At 39.0% G+C, this 21,045-nt stretch overlaps 4 protein-coding genes across 7 annotated transcripts; 3 read left to right on the top strand and 1 right to left on the bottom strand.

The window, feature by feature from the left end:
* Nucleotides 1-535: 535 nt before the first annotated feature.
* On the top strand, nucleotides 536-3,608 carry LOC131997286 (unconventional myosin-XV-like). Of its 2 annotated transcripts, XM_059367985.1 has the most exons (3): nucleotides 536-649; nucleotides 1,698-3,058; nucleotides 3,340-3,608. In XM_059367985.1, the coding sequence occupies exons 2-3, from the start codon at nucleotides 2,416-2,418 to the stop codon at nucleotides 3,435-3,437; spliced, it is 741 nt and encodes a 246-aa protein (XP_059223968.1). In that variant the 5' UTR covers nucleotides 536-649; nucleotides 1,698-2,415; the 3' UTR covers nucleotides 3,438-3,608. The 2 variants fall into 2 exon arrangements, with proteins under 2 accessions (XP_059223968.1, XP_059223967.1); XM_059367984.1 differs by having other exon boundaries at nucleotides 536-3,058.
* A 1,633-nt stretch (nucleotides 3,609-5,241) lies between these two features.
* LOC131997293 (uncharacterized) lies at nucleotides 5,242-7,374 on the bottom strand. Of its 2 annotated transcripts, none has more exons than XM_059368007.1 (2): nucleotides 7,127-7,374; nucleotides 5,242-6,261 (listed from the first exon to the last, which is right to left on the bottom strand). In XM_059368007.1, the coding sequence occupies exons 1-2, from the start codon at nucleotides 7,148-7,150 to the stop codon at nucleotides 5,692-5,694; spliced, it is 594 nt and encodes a 197-aa protein (XP_059223990.1). In that variant the 5' UTR covers nucleotides 7,151-7,374; the 3' UTR covers nucleotides 5,242-5,691. The 2 variants fall into 2 exon arrangements, with proteins under 2 accessions (XP_059223990.1, XP_059223989.1); XM_059368006.1 differs by lacking the exon at nucleotides 7,127-7,374 and adding an exon at nucleotides 6,326-6,499 and having other exon boundaries at nucleotides 5,242-6,274.
* On the top strand, nucleotides 6,592-8,903 carry LOC131997294 (uncharacterized). Of its 2 annotated transcripts, none has more exons than XM_059368008.1 (2): nucleotides 6,592-6,659; nucleotides 8,230-8,903. In XM_059368008.1, exon 2 carries the CDS (start codon nucleotides 8,230-8,232, stop codon nucleotides 8,857-8,859), a length of 630 nt encoding a protein of 209 aa, XP_059223991.1. In that variant the 5' UTR covers nucleotides 6,592-6,659; the 3' UTR covers nucleotides 8,860-8,903. The 2 variants fall into 2 exon arrangements, with proteins under 2 accessions (XP_059223991.1, XP_059223992.1); XM_059368009.1 differs by lacking the exon at nucleotides 6,592-6,659 and adding an exon at nucleotides 7,678-7,727.
* A 32-nt stretch (nucleotides 8,904-8,935) lies between these two features.
* LOC131996884 (mucin-1-like) lies at nucleotides 8,936-9,637 on the top strand. The gene is made up of 3 exons (XM_059367068.1): nucleotides 8,936-8,939; nucleotides 8,984-9,438; nucleotides 9,494-9,637. Exons 1-3 carry the CDS (start codon nucleotides 8,936-8,938, stop codon nucleotides 9,635-9,637), a joined length of 603 nt encoding a protein of 200 aa, XP_059223051.1.
* Nucleotides 9,638-21,045: the final 11,408 nt, after the last annotated feature.

Here is a 21,045-nt window from a genome sequence, read left to right as displayed (position 1 = left end):
ATAATGCTCCATACAGAGTAGCTGCAAACGCAGACGCTGGCAATCTACCTCCACATATAGACACGTGGTTACAACAACGACAGTAAAGGATGATCAAAATTTGAAATTCAAAATTTCGAATTCAAAAATTAGACCAACGGACAAGAAACTAAGAAACTACGTCTTGATTTAGGTTGACATTCTTTGCTTATGTTGCCATTTCACTGAACATACCCGGTTTTGAAGGCGCCACACGCACCACATTTCTCTCTCTCTCTCGAAGTTTCGAAAAGTCGAAATCCGCTCTCTCCGGGTCCGCTCTCCCGCTCCTCCAATTCTCCCACCCACTTTCGTTGCGATCGCCGAATTCCTTGCCCACTTTCGTTGCGATCGCCGAATCCTCCATTCTCATATAATTCTTAAACAAACAACAATGTAAGAGAAAAAGAGAAACACAACATGTGTTGCTGTCCCATTCTCCCATTCTCCCATTCTCATCTGTTATCCCATTATCCCTTTTTTCGCGGATTCGCATTCCCGAATTCCATATTTCCAATATTCCATATTCCATTCCATTATTCCATTATTACATTCCAACTGTCATCAGACAAAACAAACATCAACCAAGAACAAAATAATAACAACTAACACTAATTTAAGTCCTGGCCAGGTGAAAGCCCAACAATTCTAGAAAATATGAAATGAAATATGAAAATATTAGATGTTGTGAGCCAAACTCTGGAGGCATTCAAGTTGAGATTTTAGATTTTGAAAGATTCCAGAATACAACATACATTCCATACATCATGAATTTAACAAAGCAAAGAAATCAAGAAATCGGTGCCAATGCCAAACTCTTAATGTGCCCATTGCGCGGCGTTTGGTTTGGAAGTGGCACCACCGTGAAGTCATACATGCCAGTTCGAATAATGACCACAAGACCACAATATGACCAGCTCATCAACAAATGCCGCAATGCTTCGTCACCCATGATGGCAGGATCCTATGAGCCATGATACCTATGAGGCATCATACCCATATGTGCAACACTCGCAACAACAACAACAGCATCTGGAGCAGCAGCAGATGGCGAAATTCTTAACCAGTTTGGCTGCTGAACTGAAATTTGACTAAGTTCTCCACACTCCTGTCAAGTATCGCAAATAAACAAATAAACCAATTTCCCAAAATAAAAAAAAAATAAAAAATTTCTCCTATGACAACCAGCAGTTATGCTAATTGGGGTCCGAGTTGGTCTGTAAACTGATATAGCTTCCATATGAATCTCTCGATTTGACTATGCTATGCGGTCCATCAACTGAAATAGCTCCCATATGAGCCTATTTCTATATTTGAGCACCTACGGGAAGCAATTAGTATCTATTTACAGCCCACTGTAAAGAACTTGACAAATCCCATCCATGATGGAGGGTATATAAAATTTTGGTCCAGCCGAACCTGCAAATGCAAACTTGCCCATGAACCATTGAGTGCACACCTCTTAAAGTACCTAACGAATGTTGCCAGCATTTGGAGGGGATAACCACCGCTTATGTTCTCGCCGGGAACGCCGGGGTGTTCAGCGTCAAAGACGAACATGCTAACCTCTGAGCTACGGTGACCTCCGACGAACCAGCCGAGCCTAGCCCCTTTTAAACTTTTTATTGCTATATTTTCTTTTGTTTTAACACAACATTTCTCCCTCTCTTTCTTTTTAGCCAAATTTCTGACTTACGTTCATGGCCGTGAATCTTCGGAACGTTCTTCCAATCGCTCATATGCTGAACTGGTGAAATGGCAGGGCCTGCCCATACGCATGCCTTTACTGCGTTTACCCAATGACTTGGCTCCCCTAGCTTTAGAATGTTTTGAATGTATATTATGTTATTGTGGTGATCCCGAGCTCCCGAGCTAACCCAGGTCAAATGTGTCCATCTAAACCACCATGGCTTGAAGAATTTTACTTTCCTTCCGTTTTCAGCATTGTCACAAATACTTGGCATTACGTGATGAGGTCTACTGCCAGTTAATGAAGCAAACTACCGCCAATCGTTCGCCCTGTCCCGATTCCACTCAGCGTGGCTGGCGCCTATTCAGTATTTTAGCAGCATATTTTGGCTGTTCCGATGCCTTGAGGCCTTATCTATTGGAACACGTCGGCGTTCGTGTCATGGCACTGCCGCGGTTTGCTTAACTAATCTTCGCAAAACGGCACGTTGTGGTGGTGGTCACAAGTGTGGAAGAGGTGACCGCAGTGTCGGCAGGCCGTTCAGCTCGTCGACAAATCTATCGTTTACCTGGAGGAGCAGGAGCCACCGTTGTTCCACTGTGGTGGCGGATGTTATAGCCGAATTATGCGCTTTACTGGGCATCGAATCGGAAACCGAGCAGCAAGAATTCTCCTTATATTGCATAGTTCAGGGAGATGCCTTTACTATGCCCTTGGCAGCAGATGAATATATTTTGGATGTAACCACAGAGCTACTAAAATCCGGCCAGCCTTTCTATCTGATATTCTGTCGCTCGGTCTGGCATTTCCCCTTGAAGAGGGATCCTGCCCCCACGCCCTTATATGTGGAGGTTATTTTCAATCAAGTGGCACCTGATTATTTGGAAGGTCTGCTGCTTGAATTACCCGGCAATGGAGTGCCACCACCTGATGTCGTACGCGATATGGCTCGCATAGCGGCTTTATTGCATAGAGCGGCTGACCTAAGTCATGTACCAGCAATGAAGGAAATCAAATTTCTATTGCCTAAACCAGCTTTAAGTATTAGAGAAACACGGCCAGCCCAATGGGTGGGTCTAGTCCAATCGGCTTGGCCACAGATTGCCAATCTAAGTCCTGGCCAGGTGAAAGCCCAACAATTCTTGAATGTGTTGTCGGCATGGCCTTTATTCGGTAGCAGTTTCTTTGCGGTGAAACGTATATGGGCCGAAGAGGGTCCACATGTCGATGACGGTCCCATGTGGAGGGATTTGATATTGGCCCTCAATCGTAGGGGGGTGTTATTCTTGGATCCCAATACACATGTCAATGCAACATTGGCCATTTATGGAGGTCATATCGACAAGGAAGGTGGGTTGAGTAAAATAAAAATTATAATAAAAAAAAGGATTTTATATAAGAAATAAGGTAGCTCACAAAAAAAACCTAACAATGTATTGGGTTAGTAAGAACTGCGGAATTGTTCTCTGTAATGACTCGTGTGTTACCAAAGTACCCCAAAAGTTGAACTAAAGTATTTATGGTCTTTTGGTGAATCTTTTCATGATCCACTCTATTTTTCAAACAAATATTTTTTTTTGTATTTACATTTTTTGTATAAATTTATGAAATGTAATTTTCTATTTTTTCAGGTCCGTTCCGAGGATGGTGCATTGTTTTTGGACATGAAGGTGGACTTCAATCTGATGCAGCAACGTGTCATACGGGTCCAAACCGAAGAGGCTCATGAGATATCGCGTTTGGTACGCCAATACATAACCATTGGCTCAAATTAGTCAACGTGACAAAAGGGATGTTGTCAATTAATTACTTACTTAATTAATTAATTATCTGTAATTCTTACATTAATTAAAACAAAAAAAATACAACTACACATCTTTAAGAAAAAATTTAATTTATAAAAAAAAATATAAAAATATATAAAAATATAAAAATATATAAAAATATAAAAACATGTTTGCTTTAATTATTTACAATAATTGGCTCTCAGCTGTTATTATTTTGTTTTTTGAAAATTTCATAAAAATTATTATTCTTGTCAAAATAAATTTAATAAAAAAAGAAACAATATCAGTAAAAAATTATTTTAAGGACATATTTTCTTAAAAATTTAAAGCACATTTTTTTCTTTAACAAAAATATAAAAAGTATTATTTTTTATTCATTTTTCGAATGTATAGGCGCAATGAAATTAAAACAGAAAAATAGAAAAATAAATTTATTTTGTTAACTATTTTTTTCTAAAAGTTTTTTTCTATATATAAATAAATAAATTCTATAAAATATACCTATATAAATATTAAACAATATTCACCTTTATCTTGTAAGAATTTATAAAAAAAAAAAAAATAACTACAATGAAATATATGTTGTATTATATATACAAATATTAAAATTAAAAAAAAATTATGAAAATTTGTTTGTTTATTTTCAATATTTTTTGCCTATAGGGATTTATTTAAAAGTCTAAAAAGCCAATATATTAAAAATCCAAAATACACTCTCAAAAATTTCTTATAGTGTATTGCTGATATCTAGGCATCTAGATCGTTTTAAAAATCCCAATAATTTGCAAATGTGCTCCTTCTGCCTTCCAGTGGGACACACACACACATACAGCAGGAGGTTCTCAAGTGGAACTCATCCCCAGAGTCACACAGGATGTGTTTACGTATTTACGTACGTACCTTCGGAAAGCCACAAACCACTATATCACAGAGGTTACCATGTCCGCATATGACTCCGAAAATGTTCAGCGGTGGTTATTCCTTCCTAATTTTACATGGCCTAGTACCTCATCAGCGCACTATGTGCCTAATGAGGGGTTTTAGAGAGAGGCAATAAATTACAGGAAGCAGCTAGGACACTAAAATTTCACACAAGCGACTGTGGGGGCAAAAAGACGACGCTGACAAAATATGAAGTCAATCCCCCTTATTCCGGTTGTCGAAGGCGTAGTCGAATTTCGATAAATGTTAAAAATGGTATTATGGTTGTTGAAAACGAAAATGTTTGGTATCATGTAAGGCGTATTGGCGTATTCGACTGTTAAATTTTGTGAAAACAATCAATTTATAAGTTAATTTCACTCCAAAATACATGCAATGAAATACATCACACCATCACACCTGTTTGTTGAAAGAGTATAGACCTACTTTTATATTATATTGTTATTTACTACAATTTGTTTCTATTACAAAGTGTCGAAGGCAATAAGGCGAAATGAAAAATTCGCCTTCGACTACGACTGCTGTAAATTTTCGCCTTCGACAACTGGAATAAGGGTGAATACTTATAAAGCTGGTTTAATGGTTTAATTCTTTGTAAAAAAGGCTGCCAGAATATAAGAAATAAAACACTCCATCATCTTGTTTTGTTGTTTTGTTAAGCTATTATTCTTTTTTAATTTTATTTTTTTTTGGTTTGGTTGTTTTTGTAATATTTATATTACTTAAATATAAATGCTTTGTTTGTTTATATATAATATTAATATTATAAATAATAAACATATAAATCGCTTAACCACTAACAACTAACAACAATAGTTTAATATAATAGTTTGTTTAGTTTTAGTTTAATACAATAGTTTAATAGTTTGTCTCTTCTAGGTGGCCTTGTTTGCCATTTTCGCCAGCTGGTTGAGTGGGTGGTGGTTGGCGTGTTGATGTTGATGTAGTTGGGTACTGTGGCTCATAGTCACATTCACATTCGCCACGTTCGCAAGCTGAAGCTGAAGCTGGTTGAATTGGCGGTGGTGGGCGTGTTGATGGTGGCTCATAGCCACGGCCACGTTCGCAAGCTGAAGCTGGTTGAATTGGCGGTGGTGGGCGTGTTGACGGTGGCTCATAGCCACGGCCACGTTCGTAAGCTGGAGCTGGAGCTGGTTGGCGTGTTGATGGTTGCTCATAGCCACGGCCACTTTCGTAAGCTGGAGCTGGAGCTGGTTGGCGTGTTGATGGTGGCTCGTAGCTACGGCCACCTGCCTAAGCTGGAGCTGGAGCTGGTTGGCGTGTTGATAGTGGCTCGTAGCCACGGCCACGTTCGTAAGCTGGAGCTAGAGCTGGTTGGCGTGTTGATGGTGGCTCGTAGCTACGGCCACCTGCGTAAGCTGGAGCTGGAGCTGGTTGGCGTGTTGATGGTTGCTCATAGCCACGGCCACTTTCGTAAGCTGGAGCTGGAGCTGGTTGGCGTGTTGATGGTGGCTCATAGCCACGGCCACTTTCGTAAGCTGGAGCTGGAGCTGGTTGGCGTGTTGATGGTGGCTCGTAGCTACGGCCACTTTCGTAATTATAACGTTCATAGTACTCTTCGTAACGTAATGGGGGGCTGCGTGGTGGGGGTCTGCGTAGTGGGGGGCTCATGTGCCCCCTATAATAGTGGGATATATATCCCCCTTCATAATCGGGGTATGCTCCACTTCGCCACCGCCATTCCTCCCGCTGCTGTCGCTGTAGCCTGTCGTATTGGTGTAACTGCAATTCCGCTTGCATTTGCTGTTGTTTTAATTTATTTATTTTTAGCCTTAATTTTTGGCGTTGAGTTGGAGGCGCCATCTGAAAAAAAAAACTATTAAAAAATTAATTATATAAATAATTAGTGTGATAGTGTGACACCAACTCCACTCCACCAGCGCCCACACCAACTCCACCAGCAAATTGTGTGACCACCAGCAGCACCCCAGCAAACCCGCCCACACCAACTCCACTCCACCAGCAACTACACCGGGACGCCGGGACGTTGATGGACATTAGTGTGACACCAACTCCACTCCACCAGCAAATTGTGTGACCACCAGCAGCACCCAAGCAAATCGCCCACACCAACTCCACTCCACCAGCGCCCACACCAACTCCACTCCACCAGCAACCACACCGGGACGCTGGGACCTCCAGAACTCCACTACTCCACTCCACCAGCAAACCGCAAGAAGGAGGAGAAGGGCTTACTTAGGGTAAGTTAAAGTTAATTTTTCTATGACCTCCAACACAGTACAAATGGTCTGGTTCCATGTTTCCAATAGCTCCAAAATTTGATAAAGCTCCCATATAGATCTATCTCACTAATATACTTCATGAGCCTCTAGAGGCCCCAATTCTTATCCTCTTATCCAATTTGGCTGAAATTTTGCACGATGTCTTTTCTTTTGACATCTATCAGATGTACTGAGTATGGTTTGAATCGGATCGGTCCAACGCCTGGTATAGCTCCCATATATGATATCTCCCATACTTTTTAAGCCTGTAGAGGGCGCAAGGGCGCAGTTTTTATAAAATAAATAGATGGGATTTCTTTGATTTCTTATTATGACATCTTATAAGTTTTTAGTTTCTGCTTGTAAACAGAATCCGTCCAAAGTTCTTGACAAACAACAAAATTTCGATTAAATTCCTTTAAAGAGAAAATTTTGATAAGATATACTCTAAAAACAAAATTTTTAGTCATGGTCGAGCCAGTCGAAGTTTTTAAAGACAGAATTTCCAAAAAATTTGTGCTTGAGAGGAATTATTTGATTTGATTTGATTTTTTGATTTCAATAAAATTTTCTCCCAAATTCAATCTAATTTTTATAACCGCCAACAATTGTTTTATGACCAAATTTTGATTAAGCCCGGGCTCCAAAAAGACATTTTTTCTAGAGATAAAATTTAGTGAAAATTCTTTAAAGACAAAATTTGGCCCGCAATTATTTTTTTCAATGAAATATTCTCCAAAGAAAAAAATTCACTGCGGTTTTCTCTTAAGATAAATTTTTAATGAAATTGTTTAAACAAATTTGTTTTAAAAACACTATTTGAATAATTTTTTTTTTTTTTTTCTAAAAACGAAAATGAGAAAAAAACAAAATTTTAATGAAATTTTCCCTAAAGACCAAACTGCACTATATAACTATATATTTTTTTTTTTTAATTAATCATTTGCCAGATTTTTTAAGTAAAATTATTCCAATTTTGTGTGAAGCTAACATTTTTATGAAATTTTCTCAAAAAAAGTATAAAAATTTCTCGAAAGACAAAAGTTTGTAAGATTGATATCTAATTATATAAAAAATAACTGAAAACCTGAAAACATTGCCATATTTTACTACACGTAGCTCTATGCTTTCAGATTTAACCCTTTTTCGACTGGTGTTGCGTCTTCGCATCAGTGACTTGGTGAACATTTACGTCTATGTTTTTGCTTTTTTTAGTAAAGTCCACTAAAAATAATTATTTTTTAAATATTATTTTTGATTTTAAATATAGTGTTTTTTTTCAACCTCGTTTTTTATTTTATTTATTTATACATTTTATTTATATTTTATATGGAGCATCTTAGATGCAAAGTTTCAAAGCAATTGCACCACAAGAAGGGGTAGTGGACTAAAATGGGTTAACAACATTTTCTTTAAAGACTTAGATTTAATTTGCTCAATAGAATAGTTTTGCGAAGCTTTTACTTGTTTATAGCTGAGTTCAAATGGCGTAACTGGTTTTTTTTAAATTTTTTTTTCTCTACTTTCATATATAGTTTTTATTTTTCAGATGGCGCCTCCAACTCAACGCCAAAAATTAAGGCTAAAAATAAATAAATTAAAACAACAGCAAATGCAAGCGGAATTGCAGTTACACCAATACGACAGGCTACAGCGACAGCAGCGGGAGGAATGGCGGTGGCGAAGTGGAGCATACCCCGATTATGAAGGGGGATATATATCCCACTATTATAGGGGGCACATGAGCCCCCCACTACGCAGACCCCCACCACGCAGCCCCCCATTACGTTACGAAGAGTACTATGAACGTTATAATTACGAAAGTGGCCGTAGCTACGAGCCACCATCAACACGCCAACCAGCTCTAGCTCCAGCGTACGAAAGTGGCCGTGGCTACGAGCCACCATCAACACGCCAAGCAGCTCCAGCTACAGCTTACGCAGGTGGCCGTAGCTACGAGCCACCATCAACACGCCAACCAGCTCTAGCTCCAGCGTACGAAAGTGGCCGTGGCTACGAGCCACCATCAACACGCCAACCAGCTCCAGCTCCAGCTTACGAAAGTGGCCGTGGCTATGAGCAACCATCAACACGCCAACCAGCTCCAGCTCCAGCTTACGCAGGTGGCCGTAGCTACGAGCCACCATCAACACGCCAACCAGCTCCAGCTCCAGCTTAGGCAGGTGGCCGTAGCTACGAGCCACCATCAACACGCCAACCAGCTCCAGCTCCAGCTTACGAAAGTGGCCGTGGCTATGAGCAACCATCAACACGCCAACCAGCTCCAGCTCCAGCTTACGCAGGTGGCCGTAGCTACGAGCCACCATCAACACGCCAACCAGCTCCAGCTCCAGCTTACGAAAGTGGCCGTGGCTATGAGCCACCATCAACACGCCAACCAGCTCCAGCTCCAGCTTACGAAAGTGGCCGTGGCTATGAGCAACCATCAACACGCCAACCAGCTCCAGCTCCAGCTTACGCAGGTGGCCGTAGCTACGAGCCACCATCAACACGCCAACCAGCTCCAGCTCCAGCTTACGCAGGTGGCCGTAGCTACGAGCCACCATCAACACGCCAACCAGCTCCAGCTCCAGCTTACGAAAGTGGCCGTGGCTATGAGCAACCATCAACACGCCAACCAGCTCCAGCTCCAGCTTACGAAAGTGGCCGTGGCTACGAGCCACCATCAACACGCCAAGCAGCTCCAGCTACAGCTTACGCAGGTGGCCGTAGCTACGAGCCACCATCAACACGCCAAGTAATAAAACACAACTCAAAAACGAGATACACACATAAAAAACGCGTTCACCTAGGAGGACGATAAGATACAACAAATTCCCTTCTTCTCACCTCTATCCCCGGACACATTTGCGAGAAAAAGAAAAAAATGTTCTCACGTCCTCAAACCTCCTCACTCACCCTCATTGGTTTTACACAAGGAAATTAAACTCACATGAGATAGTTTGTGATGAGTAGATGAGATTTTCAAATTCCCTATACTAAAATCCTGTTTGGTATCCCAAATTCATTCTTTGTCATATTTATTTTTCAAGCACCTTTCCATCTTCACCCTCCATCTTGTTTCACCTTTTTTATACATAACATTACCTATCAACTTTTTATTTCATATTTTTCTTGAAACAGAAAAACAAAAACAGCATTTTTGTTTCCTAATTGTCGCGTCGCATTAATATAAATATTTTTGTTTACTACTTTGTACTACTACACATACATATGTTATTTTTTATTACTACTTTTAATTTTAAATGATATTATTTTTATTCTTTTAATATATACATACATAATTTTTATTCTTCTAATATTATTTATAAAAAATAAATCAAAAACATTGCAAATCTTCTATGAAATGGTCCTTCTAGGAGGAGAGTAACATATTTATATTAAAACAAGTATTAACAAGGAAGCTTTCTATGCAAACCTCCCACAGGTGAAAGCCTTTCAGTAGTAGTTTCATGAGAAAGTCCTTTACCAAATTGTGAAAAGAGACGTCGAAGTTTTCATATGATGATGAATGGAAAAGACATTTTTGTAAAACTGAAGAGAAAAAGAAAATTTTAGAAATTAATTTTTTTGGTTCAAATAGAAAATTGAAGCATTTTTTTATTTATTTATGACCTTTTATGCTACACATTTTTTTTAACTTATGATATAGTTTTCTTCTTCTCCCTCGACCAACTTATGTATGTAGTTTTATTTTCTTCATTCCCTTTGTCTCGGTCTTCATGCAGTCAGAGACAAAAGTTTAAATACATCATAAAACATCCCATCAAAGAGTCGTTTAAGGGTTAAAATATTTCACAAAAATATTCCTCAAAAGATTACGAGGGATCTCAAGCCGAAGTTTTTTTTAAAATGTCCAAAAGCTGTAGCATACAACGGTCAATTTCAATTTCTTGAAAAGCCAGTACATGTTGATCAAGTCAATGAGCAGACAAGTTGGCATTGGCACGCTTATTCGGCTCGGCCTTATTGCTCGTCGGTGGGTATGGGATCTTGCCATTGTCAAGCTCGAAAACGCTACCATAAAACTTTAAAAAGAATTGTCTATAAAGCGTGCAAGTTAAGCTAAGATGGGGACGAAATAGCAACGCAAGAAGTAGAAAAGAGAAAGAAGAAAGTCGATTTCGCAGAGCCTATTGTATTCAGGTTATAGCTGTAGCAACCTGAAAAGTCTATGCCCACCCATCCATGTTACCTGGTATCCACCAATATATCCCTGGTAACCCATAACCAAAACCTCCCCTCTACGCTACTGCGGTGCCTTCAGGAATCAAACATAAAGAAATTGCTTAGCACATATCTATCGATTTCATGATTTTATTCGACATTGTAACCGATATTAATTCAAAAACAAACATATTCATTTTAAATTCACAAACATTTTTTTTTTAAACCCTTATATATATATATACAAAAGATAATAATAAAAAAACCAAAAAAAAGATAAAAAAACAAACAAACAAATCAAAATAACTTGCTTAACTGCTGTTGTTAACTATATGGCTAAAATTTAAAACGGAATGATTAACAGTGACAGAGGTTTGTTCGTAGATGTCTGTTACGATCGACTGAAATGTTAAACAAAAATGTTAATGCGCATATGTTCAATATGCATAAGAAAGCAAAAGCAAATAAAAAAAAAACGCAAAGCAAAATGATCGAAGTTCAATGACCTGTTTCCGGACGGACAGGTGAAATTGCAAATGTATTAGTGTTATTCTCTGTTTGGTCTTATTTGCTGCTTAAAATTGTGTCATAATTTCAAAACATAAAACCCAATGCAATAATTACAACAACAAATGAAAAATGGTCACATCAACTGGTTTACCATAGGGAAAACAACAAAAACAACATTCACGTTTGTACGGCTATGCATTTATGTACTGAGAGTAAGGGACCACCATTCAAAAACAAGTGAGCATATTAAACTGCAGCCAAGAGCTTGCTATATGTTTCAATGCCTCTAAAGCTGTAAGGAGAAAATAACAAGGCATACACAAAAGGAAAAAAACCCTTGAACGCCTACGTGAATGTTATTTTCGAGTCCTTTTACCAGGATTTATAAAATGTTCTAATTATTTTGATCTATTTGAAATTTATTGCAGCTGAATTTGTGACCAAAGAAATATATTTTGAATTTATTGAAAATAAAAGAGAATCTTCATTGAAACCACCACTGCTCTTCAATATTCTAACGGTCTGCTCAAATGATTGGCACAACTAGTCCATGCAGCCACAGCATTAATGACAGCAAGTGGTGTTTTCAAATAAAGCAACAACAACAACAAAACAAAGGAGTAAAGAAACCACTTACTTGTCGTTTAGATCCCACGATGAAAGGCCTTTCAGCAGGGGTATGCGGGGCAGGGCTATTTGCACTTCCCAACACTGGTGGATGTTCTTATAACTTACTAGATTTGTTGGTTGTTTTATTTATTGTCTCTTTTATGTGACTTGTTGTTGTAGTCTTTGGGTGTAATGTTTTAATATGATTTTCTTTTTCTTTATTAGTGTTTCACTTTTTCTAAATTTTTTAAATATATCCTTTTTTTCTTCGACCACTTGCGTAATTTTTACCCTTTAAAATTTTGGAAACTAAATAAATTTTAGAGACACTATAAAGTTGTTAAAAATGTTACTTTTTCTCCAAAGAACCGATTTAAAAAAAATGAATATAAATGGAAGCGGTTCAAAATCAAACAACACATACGAACAAATAACATGAGATTTTCATGCATGCAAAGCAGACTTCTGCTTGGAAAAAAAAATCAATTTCTTTCTTTTTCAGGTTCTTACAGTTTTCAGGCTATCAAAGCAACGATCTTTTTTTTCTAATTCGCACTATAAAATAGGTCACTTTTAAGGCTGCGAATATGAGCAGGAACACACTATTTTTTTTTTTTGTTTGGGGTTATATAGCACACAAAGGCGGTCAGGGCTTCGCCGCAGTCCCCGAATACTTCCTCTCCACTCCCCTGACCACGGACACAACGCGGGGAGTAGGAACGAGTTAATTTCACGACGCTGAGTAACAGACTGATGGGTTCCGTGTAAATGGGATGCAATGGTACTCCAAGTCAAGCCAGGGACTTCGTTCGCCTCAAAAGAGAAACCAAATCGACCAAAGAGAGTTAGAAACCTGAGGGAAACACACGACCTCTTATTAGAATTGGAGCAAAGCAAAAAAAAAACAAAACTTTATTTACCTTTGTAGGTTTTTAATCGGGAAATGGCTAATGCGGGTTTCATATGCGGCAAATCAATAATTTAAATGACCGGAAATAAATTATGATTCAATGGTAGTTTGGCTCAAAAATTTATCCAAACACCCTTATTGGAAAATTTAACATAAGTTAGAATAAAATTCCAACCTTAAAACAGAAAAAAAAGAAAATTCGAAATAAATGAAAGCAAATCACTTTATGCCGACCTACCGACACCCGAAAAATAAGAAAAACTCACAATGGATAATTAAAGAAGTTCCGAAAACTGAGCGGTTTTCATAAAAAAAAAACGGATGACGTTTCAATAAAAAAATTCACAGCGGTTTTATTAAAAATTGACTCAACAAACAACGATCGTAGCTTTATGTACACTTGTTCACTCTGGGAAAGCTTGCCAAAAATGAGGAAGATGGCTTCTCGGCCAGGCCCTTTTCTACTCTCGCCAAAGCATCAGAATTTCCCAAGCTCTTAGCAAAGTTTACAACAAAAAAGAAATGGCCCGACATATACCAATGCAAAACAAACTCAATATGTCGCGGAGAAAAGGAGATAACATCATTGCCTAGGGCATAAAGACTCAATGGCATAGCATAGATATAACAGCGATTAAATGTAATGTGCGAAATCACAGGTATAATCTAGGGAGCTATTTGCCAAACCAAGCCACCAACACCATAACACAATCAGTCTGGCCACAAACCGGAAAAGGAACAAAAAAGAAAAGAAAGATTTAAACCAACACAGCCACAAGCGCCACTACATTTACCCCCCCGCCAAAATCAGGTTTCGGGGAGGAAAAAAAACTCGAAAGCTGATCACGCTTGTGGATGTTCATTGCCTTATATCCTTCGCATGATAATTACCAAGGGATCGTCCTTGTAGATCCTCAAGTTCGTAATAGTAATTGCCCAGTTTCCTACGTATCCGGGCTTTAACAAAAGTTGGAGCCAACTTGGCATTGTAACCCTGCTCAAAGTTGCTTTGGCGAAAATTTCTCCGGAAAACCTCTTGACCAACTTCGTAGGAAACCTGTCTGGACCGAAGGTTATATGCCCTTTCATTGCGCTCAAACTGCTTCCTCATGAAATCCGAAGCCTTAGCACGAATAATATCAAATGAGTCCGAACGATTGAAATTGACAGCCCTATCATCTAACATGCCCAAGTTTCTTAATAATTTATAAGAAGCACCATTGGTCACCATATGCTGACCGAATGCCATGAAATAAGGGGAAGTACCAACGGAGGAGTGAACTGTAGACCTAAGTGCACATGCAATTCGACTCAGATTCTCATCCCAATCCTTCTGGTTAGGATTTACATACGCCTTTATCGCAGAAATAACTGATCTGTTCACTCTCTCAGACGCATTTGCCTGGGGAGAGTGAACCGCAGTATAAACATGAGAAATGCCATAATGTTGCAGAAGTTTATTGAAATTATTCGCCTTAAATTGGGTTCCGTTGTCGGAAACAACAACCTCGGGGACGCCAAAAGTGTGAAAAAGATACTCCTCCAGGAACTTGACAACTATATCGGCCGTAAACTTCTTAACAGGATGGATAAAACAAAATTTCGAAAAATGGTCCAACGCCACAAAAATTCCTACGTTACCGGTTCTGGACCTAGGATACGGTCCTAAAAAGTCCACATACAGCCTCTGGATGAACCTATGAGTCTCCCCTGCCTTACCCATCGGTGTTTTCATAATGTAATTCGGGTGTTTAGTGGATTTGCAGATCTCACAACTGTTAATGTAATTTCGGACATCATCGACCAAATTTGGCCAGTAGTAATATCTTCGGATTCTCTCCAGTGCCTTATTAATTCCGCAATGAGATGAGAAGGGGTCATCGTGGTGCTTTCGCAGGACCTCAGGAACTAAACCCGATGGAATCCAAAGTTTCCATGCCAAGTCGTCAGTTGTTTGTTCTCCGCGTGCGTGCTCTGTCCTTCTATACAAAAACCCATCGATTATTTTTAAGTCAGGTGTATGATCGATATTAGCTTGAACCCTTCTTAACAAGTCTTTGTAGTCTTCGGAGTTAAAGTGGGTAGAATTCAAATCTACAAAAACCCCACTGTCCTTACCTATCTCGGACAAACACAAGACCTCGGACAAGTCATCAGAGTTGACACGGGAAAGCGTATCAGGAACTATATTTTGCGTACCCTTTCGATGCTCAATCTTAAACCGATAGCCTTGTAGTTTCAAAGCCCATCTGGCCAGCCTTGTGCTTAGGTCTGTTTGGGACATGAGCCATTTTAATGATGCGTGATCAGTTATCACAGTGAACTCATGCCCCTCGACATAAGCCCTGAATTTCTTTATACTCAGCATTGCTGCCAAGCATTCTTGTTCGGTGACACTGTAGTTGCGTTGGGCTTGGTTGAGTTTCTTAGACATAAAAGCTATCGGAAACTCATCACCCTCCGCATTCTTCTGCACCAATACACTTCCTATTCCTGTTTTGCTAGCATCGCAGTGTATGTAAAAAGGCTGCGAGAAATCAGGACTATGCAAAACAGGGGCTGAACTCAAGATTGACTTTAAATCCTCAAAAGCTTTCTGGGCATCATCGGTCCACGCAAATTTTCTTTTTGCCTTTAACAAATCTGTTAAAGGAGTCGAAAGGGCAGCATAGTTCCTAATAAATTTCCGGTACCAACCCGACATACCAAGAAAACGTCTGACCTGTTTAACAGACCTCGGTGTCGGGAATTCTGTAACGGCGGCAACTTTATCTGGGTCTGTTCGGATAACCCCGTTTCCCACAACATGGCCTAAATATCGGACTTCAGTCACGCAAAATTTACTTTTCTCGACATTTATGGTTAAACCAGCGTTTCGTAGACACTTAGCCACTTCCATTAACACAGCAATATGTCGCTCAAAGGATGCCGATACCACAAGAAGATCATCCAGATAGACAAACACTTCCGATCTGAGGTCCGCAGGTATCACCCGGTCCATGAGCCTGCACATGGTCTGTGGCGCATTGCATAGACCGAAGGGCATGACTTTGAAATGATACAGCGGCCTCCCAGGTACCGTGAATGCTGTCTTATCTTTCGATGAGTCATCAAGTGGTATTTGCCAAAAGGCATCTTTGAGGTCCAAACTACTGATAAATTCCGCCTTGGGCAGACGGCTTAAAATGCCGTCGATATGTGGAAGCGGATAAGCGTCACCTATTGTCAGAGAGTTTAGTTTCCTGCTGTCGAGACACAATCTATTTTTGCCAGGTTTTCTATGTAGCACCACTGGAGAAGACCAGGCACTAGAGGATTCTTCTATCACCCCCATGGCAAGCATTCGGTCCAACTCTTCATAAATCAACTTCTCAATCGCCGGAGAGACTGGGAAGTGCCGTTGTTTAACTGGTTTTGCATCACCAGTATCGATGGTATGGCATAAAACATTAGTCTTTCCCAGGCCCGCCTTCGCGAATGAAGGGAAAAGACCTATCACCTTTTGCATCTCGAACCGCTGCTCGGAGGTCAACACAATATCACCCAAAATCTCACAAACGTCAGGGAAAAGATTAAGCGAACCTATGGCCGGTAACAAAGACGGTGGTAAAAGGTCATATAAACGCCAAAAATCGATCCCTAAAATCAGATTCTGCGAGAGAGTAGGTACAATGAAAAGCCTTATGTCCATTTTTCGACCGCGAAATTCAATTGAAGTCTCCAAAATCCCTAAAACCTTTTGAGCTTTGTCATCGGCAGTGTTCACTGTGGTGTGAAGAGGTTTGTATGGAATATCCGAATGTAACATTCGTGTAGCCGCATCAGAACCTAAACAGGATACGGAAGCGCCAGTATCGAGGAGACCTATCATATTTCTGCCTAACAACTGAACCTCCGCATAGGGTCTTACATCTCCAGGTCTGTCTAGGACAGAAACAGAGAAGATTTTCCTCACAGATTTAATCTTTTTCCAAAAAGTTTTCATTCTAATACTCGACCTACTAGGCCTGTAGTCTTCACCAAAAATCCTCTTTCTGACTTCATAATAATTCCTAAGTCTCTCATGGAAAGGAACCAAAGGATTAGGACCTAATCGTCGATCTAACTCAGGGTTATCTGTACAAAGTAATGCCTTTTCATTTCCATTTCCTGTGTAGTTAACACCATCATTTCCATCGTTAAAGCTGGGTGATTTATTTTCAAGTCTGGGTAAATTATTGTCATATCCGGTTAGAGTACTGTCAAAATTGGGTAAAATATCCTCACATATATCACAATATCCTATTTTGTTTCGGGGCTCGTTCGAGCATGACTCGTTTTGGCTGCACCCTTTGGTGCCATCGCTGAATAGTTTTTTGGATTCGAGCTGCATTTCCTACAGCTGGGTTTGTATGTCTGTGGTGCCCCACACCCATAACAAAATATGGTGCGTTCTGCCAAACAATCTTGGTAACGGTGTCCCGCCCCTCGGCAATTCCAGCAAATCAAACTAATTTCTGCTATATCCTCATCAGGTGGCAGCAACTCTAATACCGGTGTCTGTTCAGGTTCGATATCAATCTCGGATAACCGCTTTTGGAGGTGACCCACCTTACTACCAGAAACACCATGCCTTTTATAAACGTCCTGAATGAAAAATTCACGGCGGCGGCAAATCTCACGAAGTTGACCGATAGATTCTATTTTCATATTCAAAATTTCGTGCTGGATTTCTGGCAAAAGATTACGTCTCAAGATCTCAACCAGTGTTTTACCACTCAAAGGCTGCTCCAATCGATCCACGAGGTCGATAACCGATTCGTAAAAGGAGTCAAAAGATTCATGAGACTTTTGTTTCCGGTCTCGGATCATTTCCCTAATATCTACATCCGTACGCGAATCCTTATACTGTTCACGCAGTGCACGACAAAGATCTGGCCATTTAACAATATCTACCGTCTTGTGGAATCGCCAAAACCAATCGTTGGCTTTCCCGTCAAATAACGCACTAGCATTGCCACACAACAAATGAAAATTGCCACCTAAGGTTTGGTTTGTCAACGCTTCAACCCTATAGATAAAACTGTCGACCGGCAAACAGTTTGAGCTTCCATTAAATTTCATCTTCCAGTTAAACATAATTTGGCTAACCTTATCGGGTCGGATACATAAATCAGGCACGGTGACTGATCCTGCAGAGTACGGGCGATTAGTACCAAGCCTAGCATCAAAAAAATCCTGACCACCACTAACATTCGGCCGATTATTTGATGATGAAGGCAAACCAAGGAGCTGCTCAAGTGTGCGATGCTCTACATCAGGTAATGTATGCATTCGTGGTGCTCTGTTAGCATCCGGTGAAGACGTGTTCAAGGCATGAGAAGAATTTATATCCACTCTGTTCAATTGAGGTGGATTACTCTGAATGTGGCCCATTTGGAAGGCATTCGAACCCAATCTAGACAAACTGGTCTCAACACTCTTATCAACCAAAGTCGAGATTTGGCTGGACAAAGCGGACAAAAGTTGGGATTGCTGTTCAGAAACAATCCTAGATACCATACTCTGAATGTCATTCAAAGAAAATTCAGACATACCAAGGGTCGTACTAGAGGAGGTATTAGAAGGTTTTCCCTGTGAAACATTAGTCGCATTTCCTGATTGACTAGATGTAGATGGGACTAAATCGGTTGATCTCATTGAGTCAAAATTCTTGGCTTTCGATGAAGATCTAGTAGCTACAGGTGATGAAGCAGGCTTAGGCGCCGACGGAGTAGGATCTCTCGTAATTTTCTTACCACACACTGGGCAATTAGGATTGGTTTTAATGTGATTGCTAACACAAGTCTTGTGAAATAAATGCCTGCAAACAGTTTCGGTCAAAACGGACTTATCTGGGACAGTAGCATTGCACACGCCACATTTTGGACCGTTTTCCTCACTAGCTAGCGCGTTAGGCAAATCCTCATTACTACGTTGGAGTACCATTTTGAAAAAAAAACCCAAGACAACAAGAGAAGAAAAATCTAAGTAAAATCCTTCACCAGACGACTTCAAGAAAAGTAAAAAAAAAAACCCAAAAATATTTGAATTTGAAAAGCTAAAAATATTCAGAAAAAAATATTTCGCTTTTTATTATTCAAAAACAAAAACAAAAGTATGGAAGTCAAAATAAATCCCAAAAAAATAAAAAATGTAACTCTTAAAAATCAAGAGAAAAAATATATTCCAAGACGGAAAAAAAATCTAAAATAAAAAAGAATAAATAACCAAAAATAAAGCAAAAAAAAAAAAATAAAAAACCAATAATGGAAAAAAAATCTAATAAAAATCGAAATTTCCAAAACCCAAAATAATCATGAAATTATTTGATTCCTTTAGGCGACCACCAGTAGAAAGGGAGAACAAAATATAAAATATATCTAGGCTCTAAAAAAAAAGAGATTCCCCAAAAGAGAAAGATAGATCTAAAAGAAAAGATAAGCTTACGTTGGTTGCAAACGTAATCGAAAACATTCACAAATTCCAATACGTAAATTAGAGAGAAAATATCTTAAGAATTTTAAAGTCTAGGTCAGTATTAGACAGAGGTCCAAAATCCTGAATTCGCCAAACAGCAAAATACAAAAGATACCTTCATAAAGATACAAGGCCGTGTACCCCTATAACTGGTAGTATTCGACAGCACCACTGCATTTAACGAAATACAAATTCCATTGGAATTGAGATACACAGAAGAAAATTGAAAAATTGGAAAGGATGGGAATACACAAAAAGATAGAAAAGGAAAATAGGAGCTGAGCGATTTTGCCAAAATATAAAAAAAAATATTTTGAAGTTTAAAAAAAATAAATTAATTTACGAAAATCAGTTTCAAAACGCTCGGGCCCCACGTTGGGCGCCAAAAATTTTATATATGTAGCATACAACGGTCAATTTCAATTTCTTGAAAAGCCAGTACATGTTGATCAAGTCAATGAGCAGACAAGTTGGCATTGGCACGCTTATTCGGCTCGGCCTTATTGCTCGTCGGTGGGTATGGGATCTTGCCATTGTCAAGCTCGAAAACGCTACCATAAAACTTTAAAAAGAATTGTCTATAAAGCGTGCAAGTTAAGCTAAGATGGGGACGAAATAGCAACGCAAGAAGTAGAAAAGAGAAAGAAGAAAGTCGATTTCGCAGAGCCTATTGTATTCAGGTTATAGCTGTAGCAACCTGAAAAGTCTATGCCCACCCATCCATGTTACCTGGTATCCACCAATATATCCCTGGTAACCCATAACCAAAACCTCCCCTCTACGCTACTGCGGTGCCTTCAGGAATCAAACATAAAGAAATTGCTTAGCACATATCTATCGATTTCATGATTTTATTCGACATTGTAACCGATATTAATTCAAAAACAAACATATTCATTTTAAATTCACAAACATTTTTTTTTTAAACCCTTATATATATATACAAAAGATAATAATAAAAAAACCAAAAAAAAGATAAAAAAACAAACAAACAAATCAAAATAACTTGCTTAACTGCTGTTGTTAACTATATGGCTAAAATTTAAAACGAAATGATTAACAGTGACAGAGGTTTGTTCGTAGGTGTCTGTTACGATCGACTGAAATGTTAAACAAAAATGTTAATGCGCATATGTTCAATATGCATAAGAAAGCAAAAGCAAATAAAAAAAAACGCAAAGCAAAATGATCGAAGTTCAATGACCTGTTTCCGGACGGACAGGTGAAATTGCAAATGTATTAGTGTTATTCTCTGTTTGGTCTTATTTGCTGCTTAAAATTGTGTCATAATTTCAAAACATAAAACCCAATGCAATAATTACAACAACAAATGAAAAATGGTCACATCAACTGGTTTACCATAGGGAAAACAACAAAAACAACATTCACGTTTGTACGGCTATGCATTTATGTACTGAGAGTAAGGGACCACCATTCAAAAACAAGTGAGCATATTAAACTGCAGCCAAGAGCTTGCTATATGTTTCAATGCCTCTAAAGCTGTAAGGAGAAAATAACAAGGCATACACAAAAGGAAAAAAACCCTTGAACGCCTACGTGAATGTTATTTTCGAGTCCTTTTACCAGGATTTATAAAATGTTCTAATTATTTTGATCTATTTGAAATTTATTGCAGCTGAATTTGTGACC

Source organism: Stomoxys calcitrans, chromosome 4 (genome assembly GCF_963082655.1).
Source record: "Stomoxys calcitrans chromosome 4, idStoCalc2.1, whole genome shotgun sequence".
NCBI classification, from domain to species: domain Eukaryota; kingdom Metazoa; phylum Arthropoda; class Insecta; order Diptera; family Muscidae; genus Stomoxys; species Stomoxys calcitrans.
Note: the sequence above shows the minus strand (reverse complement) of the source record. Positions and strands in the feature narration are given on the sequence as shown.